Genomic DNA, 22,246 nt, shown 5'->3' with positions numbered 1-22,246 from the left:
GAGAGAGAGAGAGAGAGAGAGAGAGAGAGAGAGAGAGAGAGAGAGAGCGAGAGAGAGAGAGAGAGAGATGAGAAAGGGTGTCTGTCTCTGCGTGTCCTCTAAAACCAGCTCTGACACACACATACAAGTCACATCCGTACAACACAGACTGTAGCCAATACATCCGTAGTCTGTGCTGTAGTGTTGTCCGTCCATCTGAAAACATTTGCTGCATTTTTCTCTCTCTTCTCAGTTGGATGTTGGGGAGTCACCATACACACACATCTGCAGCCGCCGATGAAGGGCCTCCAGCACTACCCCCCGATAAGCAGCTTTAGAGGGTCAGGTGAGAGCTTGTTTGGCTGACACACTCGAGATAATCTGGACCTCTGGAAGGATCCACAAAGCTCTGGGTAAATCCTGAGCAGTGGACAACACCAACTAGACAGGATTCTGCTCTGTAGATAGAGCAGAATCCTCTTCTAACATCTGTGAGGAGATCATCAACAGACATAAACAATGAGCAGACAGTGGGACAGATAGTTGAGGTGTAGTACATGTGTACTGTAGAGCATAACTCTAACTTACACCTTAGTTTCCCATCTTTTCCATTATTAATAAGGCTTTTTGCTTGCTGTTCGCCTGGGTGTGGGTGTAGTCTCAAATTCAAAACCCAAAACAGTAACAAAGCCAGAACAGACCACCAGAATAAACTCTATTAGGAGACAACGTGTGGGGACAGTAGCGATCATGGCATCCAGTCTCCAGTGTGAAGTCATAAAAGAGTCCGCTCCACTGAGAGCATCTGATGAGATGCCAGTGAGTTTGGTCAGGAATGAAGGGAAGTGATTGCAAAAATCATCTTCCAAGTCAGACACGGTTTGAGTTATTGTTGGTTAATATTTACTAGGCAAAGAAATGTTGCCAAGAAAGAAGAAAGACAAACATGTCCGCCAAAGAAAACCAGCTACACTGCATGTAAATAACTAAATAAAAACTCACCCGTTCCTTCCTTCCCCGTACTGTAACCATCAAGACAACTACACAGAACGTAACCCATACGTGTTGTAGAATAACCCTGCCTGTTAGTTGGATTTAATCTGGAGAAAACATGAATGGCCAAGGCCCCATCTAACACTCTCCAAGATCTCATGAGTACTTGTGGAGCGCTGGCTTCAGCTGAAAACCTAAATAAGTCCCTCAGGTAGTAACACAGCTGCTGAAGCTCTCGCTCACCCTGTGTGGCACCGAAGTTTCTGATCTCTCAGCGCAGCATAAAAAAGGACATTAAACCCTCAAAGTTCCCCTGGCTGAGAGTAAAAACCCTCCCTTCATCTTCCTCCCAGACAAAGAAGAGAGCAAGAGAGGGAATGCTCAAAAGAAGAAAGATCACTAAACAAAGGAGAGCGACTCAAGAAAGAAAGAATAGGAAAAACTATTCTCACCATTACTACTCTACAGAGAGAACACAAATCTCTTTAAAAGATGAGAGAATGTGTAACAACTCTGTCACTTAGACTTGCTATGCATGGATCCACCTCACTAATTCTTCAGATCAATGCAGTCCCGTTACAACAAAGGTTACGCATGAAGTAATAGTACAACACTACTACAAAGACATCTTTACTTTCTACACTCACCAGTCATGGTTTACACAACGGATGCTTTGCTTTCCAAGCCGGCCACTATTATGTTGTGCAATCATTTAAAATATATTGATATAGAACTATCATTATGAGTCCTGTGAAAAACAAATGTGTTCTCTCAGTTAAATCTTGTAAAGAAACATGCAAATATGTTGTCAACATTCTGTGTGATTTGTTACTCAGGCTAAGTAGTATTTGGTGGTTTTCAGTGTTTTCTTTGAATGAATCATCATTTCCAAACTTCATCTGAAACCAGCTGCCTTCACTGGATGTTAATAGGACTGGGTGACAATGTTACGGGTATACAATATATATAACATATAATAATATATAACTTGACAAAGAATATTTAGGCACAGTGTGGGATGTACTGTACGGTTAAAGTATTTTTCGCTTTTGCAAGTGGCTTCCAAGTCTTGAGATTCATGTGCCCTCGTTTTGAAAGGAGGACATGATGGAATCGTGCCGTAATAAAGTTCACTTCTTTCTCCAAATGCAGACAAATCTGCGTACATCTTAGATCCATCCGTCACCGGCACTCAAGGAGCAGTTATGTTTCTTGAAACCCATTCTCTTCAACCGTCTATTTAACCTTTTAATGTTAAAGAGTATTTTCATTACTCAAAAGCGAGCATGCCATGGGAAAGATTACGTTCAATCATAAATCTATTTATCTGCCCGTTTATAGCACTTTCAGCTCCGTATTGTTCCTCGGTCGTGGCAGAGACGGGTTATAAAGGGGAGCCCAAAAGTCGTCCACGCCAACCATGATGTTAGTGAGAATTATGTTAATAAATCAGATCATATCTCCCCAGTTAGTCTTGAAATAGAATCCAGAGTCCTCTTTGTCTGAGACCGAGACATGACAGAGTAAAAACTACAGCATATGTATGACCACATACTATAAATAAATGAATGAATCCAAAAAGGAAAATGTGAAAATGTAACATCATATTTAAACACAGCGCTACATTATTACCATATCCTGTTAGAATATCTCATTGAGCCTAAAAAAAAGCATCCAAAACCACTGCATGCCAATGAAGATGAAGATGTTTTAGGTGTTAAACGGGTTGCAGTGACACTGCCTACCTTTTCTCAAAAGTGCTCCAAACACTTCACACAGCAGGCGTTTAGTGAGGAGACAGGATCACAGTTAGGGAGTGTTGGGGAAACACACACACACATACCTACAGAAGCACATATTTTTTGCAAGACTAGCTCTTACAGCATAATAATGCAGTCTGGATCGAGGGGAAGAATATGATCTCCTGAAACCACAACGTGTAATTGATGAACAGGAAGCACATCAGCAAACCCACCAATCAATGAGCTCACAGGGAGGGTCTTAAAACCTCCTGAAACCAATCACATTGTGACTGTATGCGAGCGGCGATTACTCACCTTGCTATAGAGTCCCATATGCCTTTGCTTTCACTGTTTTCACTTAAAAGATCCTCGTTCATCTTCTCCGCCTTTTTCTGCACCTACGATGAGGAAGTAGACACAAAACAGTCAGTGATGTCATTATAAACTGTGTAAATTTAAACCAAACACCCTCAATTCGTGACCTGCTGAAGAGGAATACAATATAAAAAACTAACTCACTCTGACTTTGATGATTTTACTGTGGAAACTGTTCAGAACAACAAGGACGTCACCGGCATCTGCAGGGGAATCCGTTCCATCGTGCCTGAAAAAGTGGATCAAGAGTGTGAAAGTGATTACCTAGACTCAGAGAGAGGTACTGATTAGTCTTTATCTTAAATCCAGATATAAGACTAAGCCACGTCGTATCTTTAGACCAAGAAACCAGTCATAGATTTAATGAAGCCATTTCATTGGCTATGGAGCATCTAAAACCGACTGATGCTGATATTTGCAGGCGACTTTTTAGATATTTCAGTGTGACACAGCCGACCACCTCCCTTTAGGCCAATCACTGCAGTACGCACATTACTGCAAATACCTATATCACCACTTATTTAAACGCCTGTACATTATTATATAAGCACTCACAGAACTACTCAACCAATCAGTGTCAGGTTTCCGTTTTAATAGTGTACTTGAGTGAAACACAATATTTGTGTGAGTGACTTGAGTTTGGTTCGCATGCTTTAGCTATGACAGCAGCGCAGGAAGAATACGCAGCATCGGCTCCTTCAGCAGCTAATGGATGGGCCGCTGACAGATCCTGGGTCAGCTGCCATCGATCACAGTGATTATCATCATTAACTATCACCGTACCATTATTTGATCTACTTCCCCAGCCATGCTGTATATATACTGGTAGATCTAATGAGAAACTGTGTACAGTATTGATGGCACAACACTGGCCTTTCACTGGAATTGTTGTAGGACTGATCCGCTCAGTGGAGAATGTCTTTCGGGAGGCAGGATCTGCGGGGGTCTCGTGGTGAAAACCCCAAGAGACGAACATCATGGAAGAGATGAGCAATAGGCTGTGATGCACAGCGAGCCATTACGACCCCAGTGCTTACTAAAGGCAAAAAAACCTGACCTTATCACTGTGATAAATGCTCCCTCCTCATTGGGCCCAAAGTGCCGCTTGTGTTTTTTGCCCCCCCCCCCCCCCCCCCCCCCCCCCCCCCCCCTCTCTCTCTGCTGTCCCTGGTGCAACGTAGCCTTTAGGGCTCGTGTTAGAAAAGCACCAGAGATCAATCTGTATCCCTGCTCTGAGAAGAAGAGAGCTGGCCGTCTCATTCATCGCTGTCAGGGCGAAGACGGCGCCGGCTGGAAGAGGAGAAAAAACGCCGGCTCTGGGAGTGGAGAGCACGGGCACTCCCACTAGACTCTGATCGGCCACCTAACCGGAGTAGAGTGCCGCTAACCACAAGAATAATGACACTGCCAAGGTGAAAAATGACATCACCTCTTAGCTTCACCTGGAGGATTGGGGAATAAATCTTACTTGTCCGATATGATTCCAGAGGAACCGAGGCGCTGCATGTGTCCTAAATCGTATGCGAGTATAGCCAGAGAGGACAATATCTGTGATTGTAGGGACAACTAATACGATGCACTACAGCTGACCGTGCACACTCACATAGATGGTTGGGATTGGAGCCATTAGTCCAACTTGTTCGAAAAGGATTGTTATGTTAAGTAGACATAATTTGATGAGCTTGCTGTTCCTTTGTGAAATAACAATTTGATTTGTTTTAGATCAAAGTAGGAAGCACCACAGTACATTTTAATTGAAGTATAAGTGCAGAATTAAAAGAATACAAGGCAAGAAAAAAAAAAAAAATTTGTATTTTGTTTGAAAACGCATCAAAGCAACAAAAAGCACAACACCGTTTCTCTTTGTCCAGGGAAATTAGACAACGCCAACGCACTCTGTCTGGTATACGGAGCCTCTGACTCCTACGCCGTCCAAACTCAAATACATTCTGCTGCTGATATGTTGCTGTCTGGGTTGGATGGCATTGCAGGTGACCAGCTGAATCATCCCGCCACTCAGTCTTCTCTTTGAGAGCACCCCTCTCTCCTCCTACTTGTCTCTCTCTCTCTCTCCCCGCTCTGTAGCGAGCAGAACTCCCTGTACTCATCAAAACCTTGAACTGCTACGGTGTCAGCAGCTCTCCATGTTACCATAGTGATGGGTTTCACAGCTACCGGTGTGAAACGGAGAGGTAGCAGAAAACAACCTTCATCCTGAGCTACTAATTGGCATCATTACCTCAAAAGATATTAAGGAGTGAGTTGGGAAATGACAACAATGGCATTAAAAATGGTCTGTAGAACTCACGTGAGAACCTGATAGATCTCCTCCGATCTGCCTTTACGTAATTTTAGGATCCAGGCACCGGGATTGGCTTTCAGCTGGAAATATCCCTGTTGTGGTTGAAACAGAAGGAGTCCGAGTGTTTACCGTCAGCCTTAAATTCACACAACCCTGGCACCAGTCCAAAAGAAACACTAGCAGCTCTAGTATTAATGAAGCTGCTGACCAGGTTAGCCATGACGATGGTGTCGTACATGAGCGGGTCCCGACTCATGCCCAGGGTGAACTGCAGTCCCCGGGGAGGCTGGCCCGTTGACAGGTCAAAGCAGTGGCCCTCCAGCAGAAGGTGCTCCAGCTCATACTCTGCCTCCACAACCCCACTCACCTGGAGGGAAACCACACATTACAGGAGGACACAAAACACAGGGGAGGGATCGGTGGAATGCGCCACAGCCCTAATTAAGAGGGGGGAATGATTAAGACCGCTAGTAGCAGGGGAGTAAGAAGCGAGATACCTCCTGCAGGTGGATGTTATCCAAGTCGTGGGGGCTGCGGTCAGCCTGCACCATCCAGCTCTCTGGTGTGATCATAATGAGGGTGAGAAGAGGAGATTCTGGGAGCTCCATGAACCGGGCGACTGGTCCCGGAGACACTGTGTCGTTGGCCAAGAAATTCACATCGGACTCCAAGACGAAGCGGTAAAAGCTGGGAAGACAGACAAACGGGAATGATCACAATGTGTGTGCTTGCACTACAAATGAAGACAATAGAAAAGATAATTTGTAAGCCCTGAGGTGGTGGATATCCTGCAGGACTTTTTGCCACTGGAGTCAACAATTCCATCCAACAAACGCAGTCCTCTTCAGCAAGCACTGAAATGATGACATGTTGTGCAATAGTCTCCTTTCTAGGACAGGAGAGACGGGCTCTGTTGTGACAGCTGGGTATATACAATCTCCTCAAAGTAAAGAATCTAATACTATTACTGCCAGTGCTCCTTCCTGCTTGGCTAATAATAGAAATATGTGTGCTGGTCTGTGCACCAGAATGTCCCCTCTCTTTGTTTCTACTCAGAGTTGTCACAGACCTAATTGCTTTTCTTAAGGGTGCCTGTTGACACCGAGGAGTCATAATAGGACGTACAAATTAAATGAAATTGAGAATCAAAAAGACAACGAGTGTAATACACAGATATGCCCACAGACTGTAGGTGTAACTGGCAAATAGCCATAAACCAACCTCCACAAGGAGGGATTGTAATTATCTGTAAAGTCATATCTCATATTCATGGACAACTTTATTGCCTTTGTACAAGCCCAGTAAAGAAAAAAAACGAAGGTTGAATATCCTGTAAACAGTTGAATTGGCTGGCAAAATATGTACTCAAATAGGGATTTTTAAGACCACCTGTTTCTAAAGCATTGAAAAGCGAATTTGCCTTCTTTGTATAATCCCTAGACATGTAAAGAGCTCCACTTTTCAGAACTGGAGGTTGCCGTCTGCCTCAAAGTAGAGGGTAAACTTCCTGGAAATGTTCTGTCGTACCAACACTACAATTGGCTCAACCCATTATGGAACAAATAAAAAAAGAAAACATCCCAAATTACATAATGATAATGAATTCACTCAGTGGTGTGAATGTTAATGGGCAATTTAAACCTTTCATTTGTTGTTTTTATTAATCTTTTTTCCCTCTGTCTTGAACTGCAACAATGCAAGCTGTAAGCAATTTGCCTAGAGATGTAAGGGGAGGCCCAAAGCAATAAGGTAGTGTTATTAAGCAGATCGCATCTGTGCAGTTATAATCTTACAAAGGGAAAGAGCACGGCAGAGATGCTAAGTCTGCAGTGGTCAGAGGATACACAAACAAAGCAAAAGAGGAAAATGTAATTACTGCTGGAGCAGGAGCTTACCTCTTGAGGGGCATCTCGGACAACTTGGCCCTGCAATTCATAAACACCTGCAGTCTCACATTGACCACTTGACTGAGCACCTGCAGGAGTCGCAGAGGAAGAGACCCAGTTATAGAAAACAGGAGCAGAGTAGAGGCCAGCAGATACAAGACACATGAGAACTAAAGGACTGAAGGCAGCTGATAGTTTCACTGTCTCTTACTCTTATCTTATTGGTTGTTAAGAGGTTCTCAAGTGACGAAGCACATTCATCTGTAAAGCGTTCGATTTGTTTTAAAGGTGCTACAAAAGTAAAACTCGATTGATTGATTGATATATCCTTACATGACATCGTTCATGATGTAAAAGTGGCCAAAACATAATAAGCCAGTGGTAATGACCACATTGCCTTCCTTAAAATCACCTGTCATTTCTTCCGCATACTACAGTACACTACTGGAAAAGTGTACACTGAAAACAACAGCTACTGAAGGCAGCCGTCTGACTGGCGGTCTGCAAAGGCATGGTGAGTCATAACTTCATATTCAAGTCGAATTCTTCACCACAGCAAGCCTCCTGCAAGATGCAGCAGGGGGCTAATGAAATCCAGTCAAAGTTAGCCCACGAAGGAAACCGTTTCTAAATAACCGGAAATAAATAAGCATACTTGTTTAAGCTCACAGAGAATGGCACCAATCAATTTTGCTCACTCAATAAATGCTTTTAAGATTTTGGAAGCTAAACTACATGCATTAAAGATAATATAACCATGAAAATGTGACCGTAGCATCACGTGAGCATCATGTGACAACTATCCGAACGTTTTGTGTTTCTGTACTCGTGTGTACAAGTGTCCGTGTTGTATTAGTACTCGATGGAGACGCTTACGATCAGTAGAGGGGACATCTTCTGAGCCTCCCTGGTGAGCGGGTCAACGACGGCCACGACGTCATAGAAAACCTCGTTTTCACGCGGGGAGAGACGGAGCACGCTGAGGAGAACGGCACACCGAAGCACATTCAGCAACACAAGGTTACACAACCCTTATTCAGCAGAGCTGCAAATCAAAAGATTTGCCTTTCTGCACTGCTCGACATGAGGGTGGAGCACATTTTCAGATCTATTATAACAAAAGGGAAAGTAAACAGTTCTCTTTGAAACGCCAGAGCCAATAGGAGAGTAAACAGAGTAAAGACCCACCTGTGGCTGTCTTTGGCAAAGTGGACATCCCTCCTGACCTCTCCTTTGGGGGCTGCAGTGAGGAGGGCATCAACTTTCATGACTAAGTCACTGGCGCTAAGGGAAAAAGAGGCGTGGCCGGGTCAGTCCATCATTTAATAATGCTGCGTATTGGGAAAGATGTCAAACAGAGGAGCTAAGGCTACTGGAGCTAGAAACTGAGATGCATTACAGAACACTTGATGTGGCTGATGATTGAAAGTTGCAGATTTTTGTTGCTGGAACCTTTTAAACAAGACGGAAAGTGTAAACACGTTATAACAACTGTTATTATTTAAAAAGGGATGGCTAATAAGGTTTATCACAAACATTTAAAGAAAGAGGCAGATTCTCTCACATATCAAGAGAGAAATACACAAACATACTGCTTTGCTTTCATCCCCATCAGTTTAACTTTGGCTTTGACGTTCTCTGCAGAACCGCTCAGTGTAATCTTCTCCAGCAGCTGGAAATCCTCCACAGTGAATTCTTCCTGCTCCTCGAATGGACCGAGGATCTAAAATAAAGACAATAAATGCAGTCACAACACGACTGTTCCAATTCTAATCTCAGCATGTATTACATGGTTTACTACTTGTGTTAAATGCTCTGCGATTGTAACACAGTGTTTTATTCACTTTCAGTCATGGTTTTCTTTGACGGGGGCCTGTGTGTGTTTTCCCCCCTTTCTATTTTGGGAGTCTTGCCACTGCAGCAGAGGGATGTGAAATTATATTAATTGTTACTGCCATCTCAGAGGCTGGCCTCTTTCGTCCGTGGCTGTCAGCATCACTGCTGCTGAGACTTCAGCTCTGTACACACAGACAGACACTCGACCAGTGCAGTTTGTGCCACCTGTGACCTTTAAGAAACATTCATGCTGATTTGAAGGTACAAAGGGAACTCTCTGAAAACACAAGAAGGGAAAATCCTCCAAAGTGCAGCAGCTTAGAGGAGCCTAATCCACCGTACCAAAGAAAAGCAGCAACATTTAACCAAAGCGTTACCTTTCCGACGACATATCGTGGTCAGTTCTAACTTTTTATGCAGATACCTACGGATCAATAGTCTTACCCTGCCGTTGCTGATCACCGCCTGCTGTCCAGGACTCAGTTTCAGGACATCTCGACAAAACAGCTGCTGACTACGAATGAAATCCACTTCCAGGGTGTTGAACTTTTTCTCAAAGGCATCTCTGTCCATGCCCTGGAACAGAATAGCACACGTTTGTTTAGGATGTTGGATAAATTGATTGCATTGTTGGCTCATATTTTTGAATTTGTGCTGCACAGCGAGATCCAATAGACCCTCTCCCTTTACAGCCTGTCCACAAACAAAAACCTGAGTGATTCATTGCTGTAAGGAATGATGTATGCGAGGCAAACAAATTATCCACAGCATCATTGACGCCTCGCATCAGCACAATCACTGCAGTTCTCAAACATGAAATATTTCAGCCAGAGGACCACGCATGTCGGAAATGCACGTGTGGAAATGAGATTAATCAATTTGTAATTAATACACCAAACTCTTAATTAAGCCTCCAGTATTTTTGTCTATAACAAATTAGGTGTGGGAGTGTGGAGAGTTTGTGGAGTCAGGTTATTAGTTTCTCCAACATCTCTCCTCAGGAGAACAGGTGAAATAGCAATAATGTCAGCACAATCCAGTCAGCAAGTCTGTCTGGCAGCCAATAATAAACTCATATCCCTCGACTCTGGGTCTCAACTCACACAGCCCCCTCTTACCCATCTTCCCGTTGCTATTTCCAGTCCGCTCTCTCACCATTGTTTAATTGAAGGGCAGTTTGTTACGGTTCGTCAGTCCCAAATGGAACCAGTGCTGTATGACTTATTCCTGACGGAAGAGACGGGAGCCCTACCCGTCAGCTAATTTGTTGATTAGCACCTGAGAATTTGTTTTCTTTGTGTGTAATGCTGAGTGGGCAGATACGGCACACACTACAGGATGGAGAACACTAGTTGGCCGTAGATTGCTTACAGAAGCAGAGTGATGGTCGGGCTTGGCTGAACACATGTGGCTTTTACACAACCATGAACGGTGAAAGAGCTCGACTATATATCAGGTCCTGGAGACCAGGTATCCACCGGCTCTTTTAAGTTAAAGATTCAGCGTGTGGAGCCCGCCTGCTGCTGGCCTCTGTGACGGATCAAGTGGAACAGACAAGTGAGTAGGCCGCTTGCCTTGGCATCCACAGGCTGTGGAGCATCATGCGTGCTCGATATCTATTCTGTTTGTTGATGTTCAGGAGGGGGAACGAGAAGATGGGCTCATCAATCACCGTTTTTTCCCCGACTCTGCACTTGAATCACGAAAGCGGGGACAGACAGATCTGAGTGGTTATATCCAAGATTTTTTTTTTCTTTTTTGCCATTATGTTCATCAAATCTGCCTAAAAAGTTAGCAATTATATCAGTGTTGAATAACATTCAGCACACTTTTCCGTGACACAATCAAAGGAAACGACTTAAAAACAAATCAAACCCCAAACAATGCATTTCTTACTTTCAACACAATGACACTCATTCTGTAGCCCTGCATATATTTTAGGGTTGGATGATATGACGCTGTACACCATAAGACAAAATAAATTGGTACTAGCTGTAAGCTTTTGACATACTGTTTTTATTTAGGTAGCTATCCCTTTAATATCTCTGGTTGTATTAGTCCGTGGCAGGCAGTGTTGCAAATCAGTGAGGAGGACTGTTTTATGGTAGTATTGGATTTATAGGATTTTGCAGCAGTGTGATGAAGCACCTCAGGTACTGTACTGTACCGGTTCAGCCGAAAACAGATATTTCAGTCTGTTTGTTTTATGTTTAAATCATTTAACAATTGATCACAGAAGATTAACTATTCCACAATATATATATATATATTAATATTGAAACGTAAAATCACACATCCCATGACAGAAGACCTTATCCACATTGCCCACTCCTAATGTCTTTAAATAACTACTTGTTAATTAGAGTTTTTGTGTCACACAAACTATGCTTTTGAGTTGCTCATATGTTCATACTTTGCTGGCCGTGGGTGTTCTAACACGTTCCTGTCAGAATGTCAGAATAAACAAGATATGGGATTTATTCACCACCTCAGCTCAGAGGCATTCATGTGTTTAACACAGCAGATAATAAACTAATTGTCTGATCAGCTTCGACCGCTAGCATCAAAGAACATCTCTGCTGGAAGGAGTCAACACACGCATGAGACAAATTGTGGTGGCAGGTAGGAGGTATCTCATATCCGACTTATTATGATGAACATGAAACCGTTCCTTTCTATTATTTCAGGAGGTGGATCACACATGCTGTAAAAAAAAAAAAAAAGCCATTACCATCTTGGTTTACGCTACTTTCTTGTTAGTTCGCATTGGTTCAAATAACATAACACCACAGCATGCTCATGGCTCAGAGCATGAATAACTTATAGAAAGGCTAAGTAAGTCTCGCTGCAGTGTAATTGGTATTGTGTGACATGTGATGGCCGTGCTTCAAGGATTTTTGGGGTTTGACTTTTGTTGCTTACCAAATATCTCATTATTGATATAAAAGTATATCAATATGACACCATTGTGATACTACAGTAGAGATGACTATTGGTGCTTTGAGAACATATTCAAACACAAGGTTATTGTAAGAAATGAAACAATAAGTAACACTAATATTGATATGATGGACAATCGGAAACAAAAAATATACTTTTTTTAAATACTTACTTTGTCTTTATCTGACCAGACATTTAATGGCAGGTTTCAGTTAATACTATGTGCAACTAGCACATTGATCAGTATCAAAGAAGAATTAAGGTTGTGTAACCGTTATGTAGCCTTAAAGACAGGCAAACATGTACTGTATGTCACAATACAATAATGACTAGACCTCCTCTAGTCTCATATCACAATATAATCAGCAAATCAATATACTGCAAAGCTGTACCTTAAACACAGGACACTCACTACGTTGATTTAATGTCAAAAGAATACAAAATCTAAACGGCTTCCATTTGCTTGAAACATTAAAAAAACTGCACTCCTTAATCGCTCCTTTACCTGCATCAGTAAGTCCTTCATCTTGGTCCCCTTTTGGAGGAGCTGGATACTCTCCTCTCGCAGGAGTTTTTGCACAAACTCGGCTGCAGCCTTATTCTTCTGGGTGAGGAGCGAGGCCCAGATAGCCCTGTACAGCACAGTGTTATCTTCGCTTGGCTTTCCGCTGGGGTTATCTATCACCCCCACACGCACTCCGGGGCTGGCCTTCTGCTTCCACACACACACACACACACACACACACACACAGCAATGATATAATTCACACTAATATCACACAATCCCATATTTCCACAGACTGCAGGTGTCACTCACAGAGAGCACTGGGAGAGGAGAGTGTTGATTGCTTAAAAGTAACAGGAAAGGTTTTTCATGTTCTGCTTATTCTACCAGCAATGAATCTTTTTTTATGACATTAAAAAAAATGCCTGCCTGCTGTATCACACTTAATTCATCTGTAGTGTATTAACAGTGAATATATCATTTTAGAGGCATAAATGCAGAGAATTCATTTTCATATTAAATTTGCTTATTTTTAGGTCATACGGGCCTGTCCTAATCCGAAAAAACAGTATCTCAATGTACTTCATCTATTCTGCCCTGATGTGATATATAGATGTACAGCTTTGTAGCTGCAGTTACACCAGCTGCGAGATTTGCGTCAAAGACAGGCAAACATGAACAATGTCATTGATCGAGTGAACATTCATTCCCCATAAGAAAGTAGGACAGAGTAGATGATACTCACCACACGTTTCAGAGCACCGAGCAACAGCTTTCTTCCCGAGACCGTCTCAAAATCTCCGGCTATCCACACGGTCACGGCACTCATCCCATCCTCATCTAAGGTATAAGAGCAACGACTCTGTTGTACTCTACACACATGTCACATGTTCATTGCAATTTCGAGCATTAAAATACATTATGGTTTCCTGACATTTGTACAATAAACTGTTAAAGTACCGGTGGAGGGCGAATGTATTTTTGAGTAGTTTTCTATCTCAAAAAATCTCAACCTAAATTATTTACATGGCACTTAGTAAGAGCTGCTAATCCTTTAAAGGGCGATGATAACCGGATGAAAGTGAGACGTAAGGTTAGGTACGGCGATACATGTTTAGTTTGTGTGTAAGAAGTGAGAGAGACTGAGACATCTGGCACAGAGCTCAGTGTATTAGTCGAGAATCGGGCCACCTGTCATCGTTACATCCCCCCCCCTCCAGTGAGTTAGTGAGTCAGTCAGTCAACTAGTCCAGCCTCCTCAGCCTCAGTGAGACAGCTACACTCCAGGCGTGAGCAGCCAAATGCAGCTCTGACGACCAGTTAGACTGTCAGCAGATCCAGCAATTATCTTGCCGGAGGAGCAGCCTGTCTGCTTTAACAAAGGTCAATTTCACACTTTCATAGATCAGTAGAGCAGTGTAGGATTGATTCTGTGCAGATACTGCTCATCTCACAGATTTTCAACAAGTAAATGCAGAACGGTTGTTTCAGTTGTACGTGACAAAATGCAGATGCTCGAATAAGTGATTCAGATTGTTGCGAGTCATTTTGTTACTGAAAATGAAATGGTGGAATTGTGTTGTTTAGGAAACCAAAGGCATATTTTAATACTACGTGATATCTTACCAGTATTTGTAAAGTACTTCATTCTCTTCGCCATCACAGCTGTTTTGTCTCTGGAGTCAAAGAATGAAAACATAGTCGTGTCCTCCCAATCATCTACAACTGCAAAGCAAGGAAGATGAAATAAATATGAGGAATATAGACAGTGAATCAATAATGTTGAAGTTTAAGATGAGCAGCACAGGTCACCTGGTTTGGCAGTGAAGTCGAGGTACTTCCGGTCAGTGCTTAGAATGAGAGGGTTCATCCTGGGAACCACATTCGCCTGCTCCATGAGATAGTCCACCACATTTGAGCCCTCAGTCAACTGACCCTGTAGGCAAAGGATCAAACAGATGAGGGTTAGACCATAAGGGAACTCTGGATTGAAACATATACTCTGCTATTGCAATAAACCTAATATCAAGCTTATAACAACCTCAGGCTAGTATGTGAGATAGTCCTTGTATGAATACTAAAAAGCATGGATGAACTGCAGTTGGTATAATTATCTACGGTTTCTGTGTATATGTATATATTAATCTAAAGGTTCTACTCCTGGCATGAATAGAGGGGTAGATTTGTGAGGTTGAATATGAGGTATGAGTGTCTTATGTCGTACCATAAAGACAGCTCTCTGGAAGGTGGTGGTGGTGTCCATTATGCGCTGCAGGATGATGGTTTCCAGCTCGTCTGGGTCCATCTCATCAGGGCTCAGAGGGACTCCATTAAATAAAGCCAGTGGTAAGGCACCAAGGCCGCTGTTTTTGTAGAACAGGGCACCGTCCTGGAACACACAAAATCAAAAGAAAATGTATCTTTTCAAGTAGTTATTGTAACTTCCGATAAACAGAAAGAAACAAGAGACAGCTACTTTATTTTCTTACCTTTCTTTTGTCGTCATACTCGGATTCTATGCCAAGAATCCTTTCAGCATTGGCTTTAGGGAATTTTCTCTTCAGGTAAGCAGATATGGCATCAACAGACAGCGTCTCCCCTGCATCTACTTTGTTGTACATCTGCAAGAGAGTGGTCAGATCACATTTGATCACTGTCTTCAGATCTCGGCGACTGTCAATAATTCCCAAGTCTGTTTGAAAAGGCTGATACCAGAGGCAAACTCCCACCGACTCATGTAGTTCAATAATGTCTCAAACCATGGGAACACGAGGCACAATGAAAGACCCGACTTCTGAGGCACGAATATATATGAGCTGGCGAGGAGTGTGCTCTAGTTATTCTTAAAGAAGTGCTTTCTAAAGCAACAGAGATTTATGAATGTAATATACTTACTGAGACAATGGACATCAGAGCCTGGGATGAATCATACTCGTCTGCAATGTAATTCAGCAGTCTGAAAAATCCAACCCCTGCGTCTGAGGAGCCATCAATCTCATCTTTGGTGTTGACAACAAACACGAAGCCAATTCTATAGAAAGAGGGCCAAAACAAGTATTCAATTTGCAGCTGAAATGACAATCACTAACTGGTTAAGAGTCTAAATGCCAAGAGGGGCCCATGCAAACGGATGTGGAGGGTGATTGTAGCGATAACAGCACCAACCTCAGGGGGATCTTGTGCTTGTAGAAAAGCTCTGCTAGTTTCACCAGCTCAACACTTTCTTCCCGTACTGGATCTAGGAACAGCACCTATCAACGAAAAAGCATCGTCATCAAATCTGAATCGTAATACAATTGGAAAAACTCATTCATCATGGATGGATCGGCATTTAGCAGACACAACAATACACCCAGATAGTTCTGATAATTAGAGGAAATGTTAAGTATTATGCTCAGTGATCGTGTATCTGACTGTAGTACCTGAAATGATTACAAACACCCCATAATTTGACAACAAAAGTGTTTTATCTAGACTCGCGGAGAAGAGTCAGACGCATCCAACGAGTTTCACATTTCTACTGCAATTTCTCAACTCCATTCCCTTTATCATCGCGGCCCTGCAGCACTTCTAACCTTCAGGAGACTCACCAGGTTGAAGAGATTGCGACGGATCTGCCGAATGACTCCAGGAAACGTGGCTCTGAGGAGCTCCTGTACACCCGTTGGCCAGCTGCGGTACACGAGATCATTCTCTACGTCATTTATCCACTGGAAAGCAGAAAAACAATGATGGTCACGAGTTAAGTACAAGCAACCCTGGAAAAGGTAGAGATTAAGGACCTCACTCAAGGATGTTTTTATATTAGAATGGTGGTTTCTATATTTTCACTACATTTCTTATGACATGGTACCAATCAAAGAATTCCAAATACTGACTTTGCTTTATCTGAGGGGTTTGTTTACATTCATAACCAAGTTGGGTTTCGTTGGAGAGCGAGACCGACACTGAGTCACAGTACTTGGTTTACTCTGATTTACCTGGTCAGCCAGACAGTTTGTCACCTTCTGATAAACCGTCATTGATAACTGTTTGGAAAAGGACAGGCACTTAAAAAAAAATACTTGGCAGGTGATTGGATGAACCATCTGTCAATCAAACTCCTGTCGAAACATGTCAGTCGAAGAGGGAAAAGCCTTGTGCTGTGCTCTGGCTTACCGGATACAAATGCAATACTTGAAGATAAATCCTCCTAGATAGATCCTCGTGTGACATGTGATCACACGAGAATCGTGGGATCTTGTGACATGGCAAGAATGAAGCCGCCGAGCAAGGTAATACTGGTATCAAAGATAAAAACTGTTTTACACTATGCATCTGTAACCTCCACTTTGAACAAGACATTGACCGATGTTACATTAGTTAACTTTTGAAAGAATAATCTCTTTCCTGCTAACTGCTTTACAACTGAACTATTTATTCACAAGGTGTAAAATGTTCATTAAACAGGTAATCACATGCATGGAAATAAAGCTGTTAAGGCATGTAAGCGAACAGTTCTGAGGACAGAAATATGCTGGATCTGATGTGAACATTAACATGTACATTTGTTATAAAGCTCTACCGCCCACCATCAGTGAGCTTTTGAAAATGGCTTTTTATGATAAATGACCATAGTCACAGTTGCAAAATGATCCATCATTGCTGGCCAATCTGCCACTAACGGGGGTCTTTCTAGCCTTCAGTGACTTACTGCACAAGCCTCCTCACATGTTCTCAGTAACTAGAAAGGGGAGATGCAAGCTGAAATGACAGACCTCTTGCTTGAATGTGGAAATGCTTAAATTCTTCATTTCTTTAGCATTTGTATAGTACCTAGAATATTATAATGGCCACAGGGGCGCAAATGAAAAGTGTTTCATTTGAGAGCTTGTTCTTGGCCGAGTCCCAATTAATACCTGAAGTTTGTGGCAGGCTCGAGACTGTTGCAATAGCCTGGTGACGGATACACTTAGTTCACACCCCGGTAGACAAAGAAAAAACAACAAAAAAAACCAAAAACACCTGCATCTGTGCCGGAAGAATAATGCTTTTGGACAGAACTCACCATTATAGCTGGATGTCTGATATCTAAGGCATAGCTGTCATCCACAGGGTTCACGGGTAACCTCAGCAGCTGTCCTTGATGTTCTCCTTTAATGCCGAGGTTATGAAGCCCTTCTAAGACCCTGGCCTCTCCTCTGAGGATGTCTAAAATGCTGTAAATATAAAATCAAAAAGGTTAATGTTTTATACATATTAGCTGTGTGGCAGTCGCTTTGCGGAGCAATAAACTCTGATCTTGTTGCAACAGGATTACTGAGCCAAAGCGTAGGTCTGCGGCATCCTGGGGAGAGCACGGACAGACCACTGCGCCCTCCTGCTGGGCTCCTACCTGAACGGGTTGTGAATGTCCAGATCGATGTGCAGTCCGTTGATGAAGAGCTCTCCGTCTCCCGCGTGTACACCGATGGACTCACCGAGACGCTGAAAGAACAAGCTCAAAGTTTTCAGTCGGATGCCAAAACCCCTAAATGAGCGACTCTACCTTTAATATTGGTTCTTTTGACGACGTGTGCACTGACACTACAGCAGGAATGAATAAAGTGTGTGCAAAGACGAGGAGAAAATAAAATGTAACATTTGATTTATTCCAGATACAGATTAGAAACCGATTGTCTGAAAAACAAAACTGCAGCGACGTGTGAAAAGGCTGCTTATCATACCATACCTTTTGGTTCTCCTCAATTTCTTTTCTCATTTCCTGCTTTACGGCCACTCTTGTCAGTGATCTGTGGGAACAGTAAAACATGTACAGTCACCATCAGCTTTTACCACATCCCAGGCCGGCAGTAAAATGCCAGTTTTAATCTCCAAAAAGATACGGTCCCTCAGAATGGTACGTCAGCGCCCCATAAACAGCTGGCGCTTACTCAGCATGTTTTGGTGTTATTACAAGTTGTCCGAGACTAAATAAGTAGACATCAAAAAGCTGATTAGATGTCTGTATCAAAAGCTGTATTCAATGGATGATGCTAAAACAAATGGGTTTATAAAACACATATTTCACGCGCACTTTAATAACAGCGCTTGTTGTGCCTGGATTCACACATTGTAACAAGAGGGGGCTCCTTAAAATATGGATTTTTTTTTGGAACGGTACCAAACGCGTTAGCCAGTCAGCCAGAAAGAGAAAATAAGACAAATTGTCTGACCTGGCTTTGCTCGGAAAGTTCTGACTGAGGTCTCGCATGAGCTTCAAAGCGTCAAACTTTGGCACCGACATGATTCTGGCAGCTGCCTGGAAACTAAGATCTGTGGAGATGAAATAATGAATTCATCAGCATCTATTATCTATGAATGCACATGATGTTTAGACAAATCTAATTCATGCAAAGCAGTCAAATGAGATTACATTCAATATGCTGATAAACTTAGTAAGTGTGAGTCAAAGACAACAATTCAAAATGAAAGCCTCTCCAGCCACAAATGGTAGAATATGAACCAACTCGACAACTAAAACAACTCAATGCCTCACTGCATACATTTCCCTCATGATCATTGGACTGAAATAGAGAACCGATACCTTGCATTTCCCACACTTTGAGAGGGACCATGTCATTTGTACTCTCGAGGAGATGTTTGCGAAGCTCGACCAGTTGCTCCTGGAGTTCAGGGTGAGATTTCCTTAAAAAGGAGGGAATTAAAAAAGAAGAAGATATAAATACAATCAAGGATTTATTGTTATCTCTTTATAAAGTCACACAAAGCACAGGATGACCAGCAGCCAAAACAGAACATACAGTAGAAAATCAGTTTTAAATGACATGTTACATTTAAGCCACCTACTTTAATTTTCCAAAAACGAACCCTTGGACTTCATCGTTATTGTCTTCCTCCGCGTTTGCACCCGATTCTGCAAAAGCACAAGATTTGTGTTTTATTGTCTCGGTCACAGCGACGTCCAGCACACAAAATGTTTGAGAAGTCACAAGCTGACCTTTTACTTTGGTGTCATCCACAGCTTTGTATTCTGTGCTTTTGATAGCCAGCTCGACACCATACCCAGATAAAAGCATCTTTTGAGGCTTCGGAACCTGCAAGCAGTGGGAGGCAGTGACGGCTTTAATGTTAAAACGCTCTAGAGTTTTAATACATGTACATTTCTTTCAAAGGTACTGTGATAATAATCATCAACACTGCAGATACGTTCCATAGGAAATACTTTATGCCTAAACCTACGTACAATTTAGAGCCAAAATGAGGTGGACACCCATTCTAATTAGTGGATTTAGCTGGTAAATAAAACCAGGAATCTCCATTCACAAACATTGACAGTAGAGTGGGTCACACAGTGGAGAGACTTTCAGCATGGCACTGTGACAGGATGCCATCTTCCCAATAAGTTAATCAGATGTCTGGTCTGCTAGATATTGCCACAGTACACTGTAAGTTCTCTAATTGTGAAACGGAAACGCCTAGGAGCAACAACAGCTTAGGCTGAATGCCGACTCCCGAAAAATTATCTTTACTTGCGAGTTGCAGCAGTCGCTACCAAGTTCCAAAAATGCCTCGGGAAGCAACGTCAACACGCGGTCATGTTTTTAGTAACTTCAAGATATGGGTCTCCATTGCTGAACAGCGACACGCGCATGCCTAACGTCACCATGGGCAATGCCAAGGGATGGCCGGAGCGGCGTAAAGTACACCGCCATTGGACTCTGGAGCAAAAAATGTTCACACTCGACTGACCGGTTTACTACACAGCCAGTGGAAGTTACAATCTATAATGTGTTTTACCAGAGGGAACAGGAACCACATGGGCCCCCACAAGCAGCAGCAGATTCACCGACATTCCACTTTGTCACTTATGTGACTGAGAGTCAAAGCTCTGCCTCGAGCTTTCACAGCCACACTCAGAAGCCGTTCACGCCCACACTCTGCTTTTCAAAACAGACACTTTTTACACCATCAAAGGCATCTGGATCTTGGTTAGTTTTTGAGCTTTCAGTTAGATTTCGAGGAATCTACTAAAAGGAATAATGTCACTGTTGTGTCACTCATAGGCAAAATGACCAAATTCAATAAATACAAGTCTATATGAAATAACCACGTGGTGAAGCCTATTTTTGTATACTCCTGTTTGACTTATATACTGTACGTAGAAACACACCGAGTTCCTCATTTTATTAGGAACCTAATTGCAAAATAAACATTTCACAGTTTCAAGCAACATTATAAGGAAAAAATAATTATTATTATTATTATAGGCCTAGCCGATACGTTTCTGCATGATGCGCCTAACTTACGTAAAGTTGCAATATAAGCTATATAGAACATTTATATTATATTGATGACATATATCTTCATATCATCCAGCCCCAACTGCAATAGTGCCATCACCTAAAGTAAAGATGAAACAATGGAGTTTTATGGCACAGAGGAACATGCTGTGTTAGGATTTGGCTACACAGACAATATTTGTCAATTGGATAGATTCTTTGTTTTGATCTTTACATTAAAATGATAGAATATCTCAATCCTTATCTTTTAAAACAGAGTTCCTCAGTGTGAAAACCAAAAGATTGAAAAAGACTGACTAGAAAGACACAACCACAAGTTAGATACTAGATGACTTTTCACTGAGACTGACAGGAAACCACATTATTTATCAAAAACATTTCATCAGTGGAACATTACTTTGCTACTCACCGCTACAAAATGCCGCAGCACATATACAAGTGTGCCCTCTCCGGCCTTCTCCGACAGCACCTTATGGAATGAGGTGAACTTCTTGGTTCCAATCTCGGCATAGAGGATCACAACTGGCACGTCGGTTTTATTGACCCCTGGATACGTGTGGTCATTCTTGTGTAGATACGGTTTTGGCCTGCAAAACATTTACAAATTAAATGTTTAAAAGTGTTAAAGACAAAAACCTGTCTGTGTTCATTACAGGCAAAATGGAGTCAGTAAAGGCAACAAAGTTTATAACAAAAAAACTGTAGAAACTTTTCACATTGTTCCGCGTTAGGGATTTGAGTTTATCCACAGAGGGGAAGAAAGCGCCATTCTGTGTTACCTGCCTGCAGCTGCCTTCAGGAGCTTCTTGATGTCTTTGGTGCTGCAGCTACGTTGACCATGGATGGAGACGAAGGCAGGGCAAGCCTCGGGCGGAGGCTCATCACTGGCTATCTGTTGGAGAACATGGAGGAGTGAAGGAATGTTCTTCGGCTACAACATGACGCCAACAATGCCACGATCTGGTGAAGACCCCTCACTCTTTAATCAAAGTTTATCACAGATAAATCAGTTATGTGATTGATTTATTCTCAATATTCTACAGCAATCATCACAACAATGTCCACTGTGCAGCACAACACCAAAAGGCCATTATTCATTCAACTTCATCAACCAGTGCATCGCTATATATACTTAGGTATACTTCGGCATAAACCAAAGTATCGGACATAATTCAATTTTGACCAGACGATTGCGCTAGATGACAAGTCAGGGGAAGATATTGATATTATTCATCCTGTGGGGACCATGAATATCTGAACCAAATTCTGTCCCAATCCATCTGGCAAGTGTTGAGATATTTCACTGGATAAGTGAAATGTTAGACAGAATATATACATTTGCATATAAGATTTTCGATTACCAACGCTCTTTGTCACTGGATTACTTACAGACAATTAACCTTATC

At 42.3% G+C, this 22,246-nt stretch overlaps 1 protein-coding gene across 3 annotated transcripts in view; it reads right to left on the bottom strand.

The window, feature by feature from the left end:
* uggt2 (UDP-glucose glycoprotein glucosyltransferase 2) overlaps window positions 1-22,246 on the bottom strand; it is a 30,619-nt gene that overhangs the window by 6,386 nt on the left and 1,987 nt on the right. For 2 of the 3 annotated variants that reach the window (XM_031858320.1, XM_031858321.1), the window contains exons 5-33: window positions 21,620-21,732; window positions 21,250-21,427; window positions 19,538-19,634; window positions 19,387-19,453; window positions 19,124-19,224; window positions 18,753-18,852; window positions 18,269-18,329; window positions 17,933-18,024; window positions 17,606-17,756; window positions 16,149-16,268; window positions 15,724-15,809; window positions 15,454-15,589; window positions 15,048-15,179; window positions 14,783-14,947; window positions 14,371-14,494; window positions 14,185-14,283; window positions 13,304-13,398; window positions 12,559-12,765; window positions 9,558-9,689; window positions 8,870-9,000; window positions 8,466-8,561; window positions 8,154-8,256; window positions 7,287-7,366; window positions 5,889-6,078; window positions 5,600-5,758; window positions 5,398-5,483; window positions 3,234-3,318; window positions 3,030-3,112; window positions 2,718-2,741 (exon numbers count right to left, since the gene is read on the bottom strand). In XM_031858320.1, coding sequence (XP_031714180.1) covers window positions 2,718-2,741; window positions 3,030-3,112; window positions 3,234-3,318; window positions 5,398-5,483; window positions 5,600-5,758; window positions 5,889-6,078; window positions 7,287-7,366; window positions 8,154-8,256; window positions 8,466-8,561; window positions 8,870-9,000; window positions 9,558-9,689; window positions 12,559-12,765; window positions 13,304-13,398; window positions 14,185-14,283; window positions 14,371-14,494; window positions 14,783-14,947; window positions 15,048-15,179; window positions 15,454-15,589; window positions 15,724-15,809; window positions 16,149-16,268; window positions 17,606-17,756; window positions 17,933-18,024; window positions 18,269-18,329; window positions 18,753-18,852; window positions 19,124-19,224; window positions 19,387-19,453; window positions 19,538-19,634; window positions 21,250-21,427; window positions 21,620-21,732 — 3,293 coding nt within the window. The remainder of the gene's footprint in view (window positions 1-2,717; window positions 2,742-3,029; window positions 3,113-3,233; window positions 3,319-5,397; window positions 5,484-5,599; window positions 5,759-5,888; window positions 6,079-7,286; window positions 7,367-8,153; window positions 8,257-8,465; window positions 8,562-8,869; window positions 9,001-9,557; window positions 9,690-12,558; window positions 12,766-13,303; window positions 13,399-14,184; window positions 14,284-14,370; window positions 14,495-14,782; window positions 14,948-15,047; window positions 15,180-15,453; window positions 15,590-15,723; window positions 15,810-16,148; window positions 16,269-17,605; window positions 17,757-17,932; window positions 18,025-18,268; window positions 18,330-18,752; window positions 18,853-19,123; window positions 19,225-19,386; window positions 19,454-19,537; window positions 19,635-21,249; window positions 21,428-21,619; window positions 21,733-22,246) is intronic. The other variant, XM_031858322.1, reaches the window with a different exon arrangement.

Source organism: Anarrhichthys ocellatus, unplaced genomic scaffold (assembly GCF_004355925.1).
Source record: "Anarrhichthys ocellatus isolate YVR2014 unplaced genomic scaffold, GSC_Weel_1.0 scaffold20, whole genome shotgun sequence".
NCBI classification, from domain to species: Eukaryota; Metazoa; Chordata; class Actinopteri; order Perciformes; family Anarhichadidae; genus Anarrhichthys; species Anarrhichthys ocellatus.
This window is presented reverse-complemented; position numbering and strand designations above follow the sequence as displayed.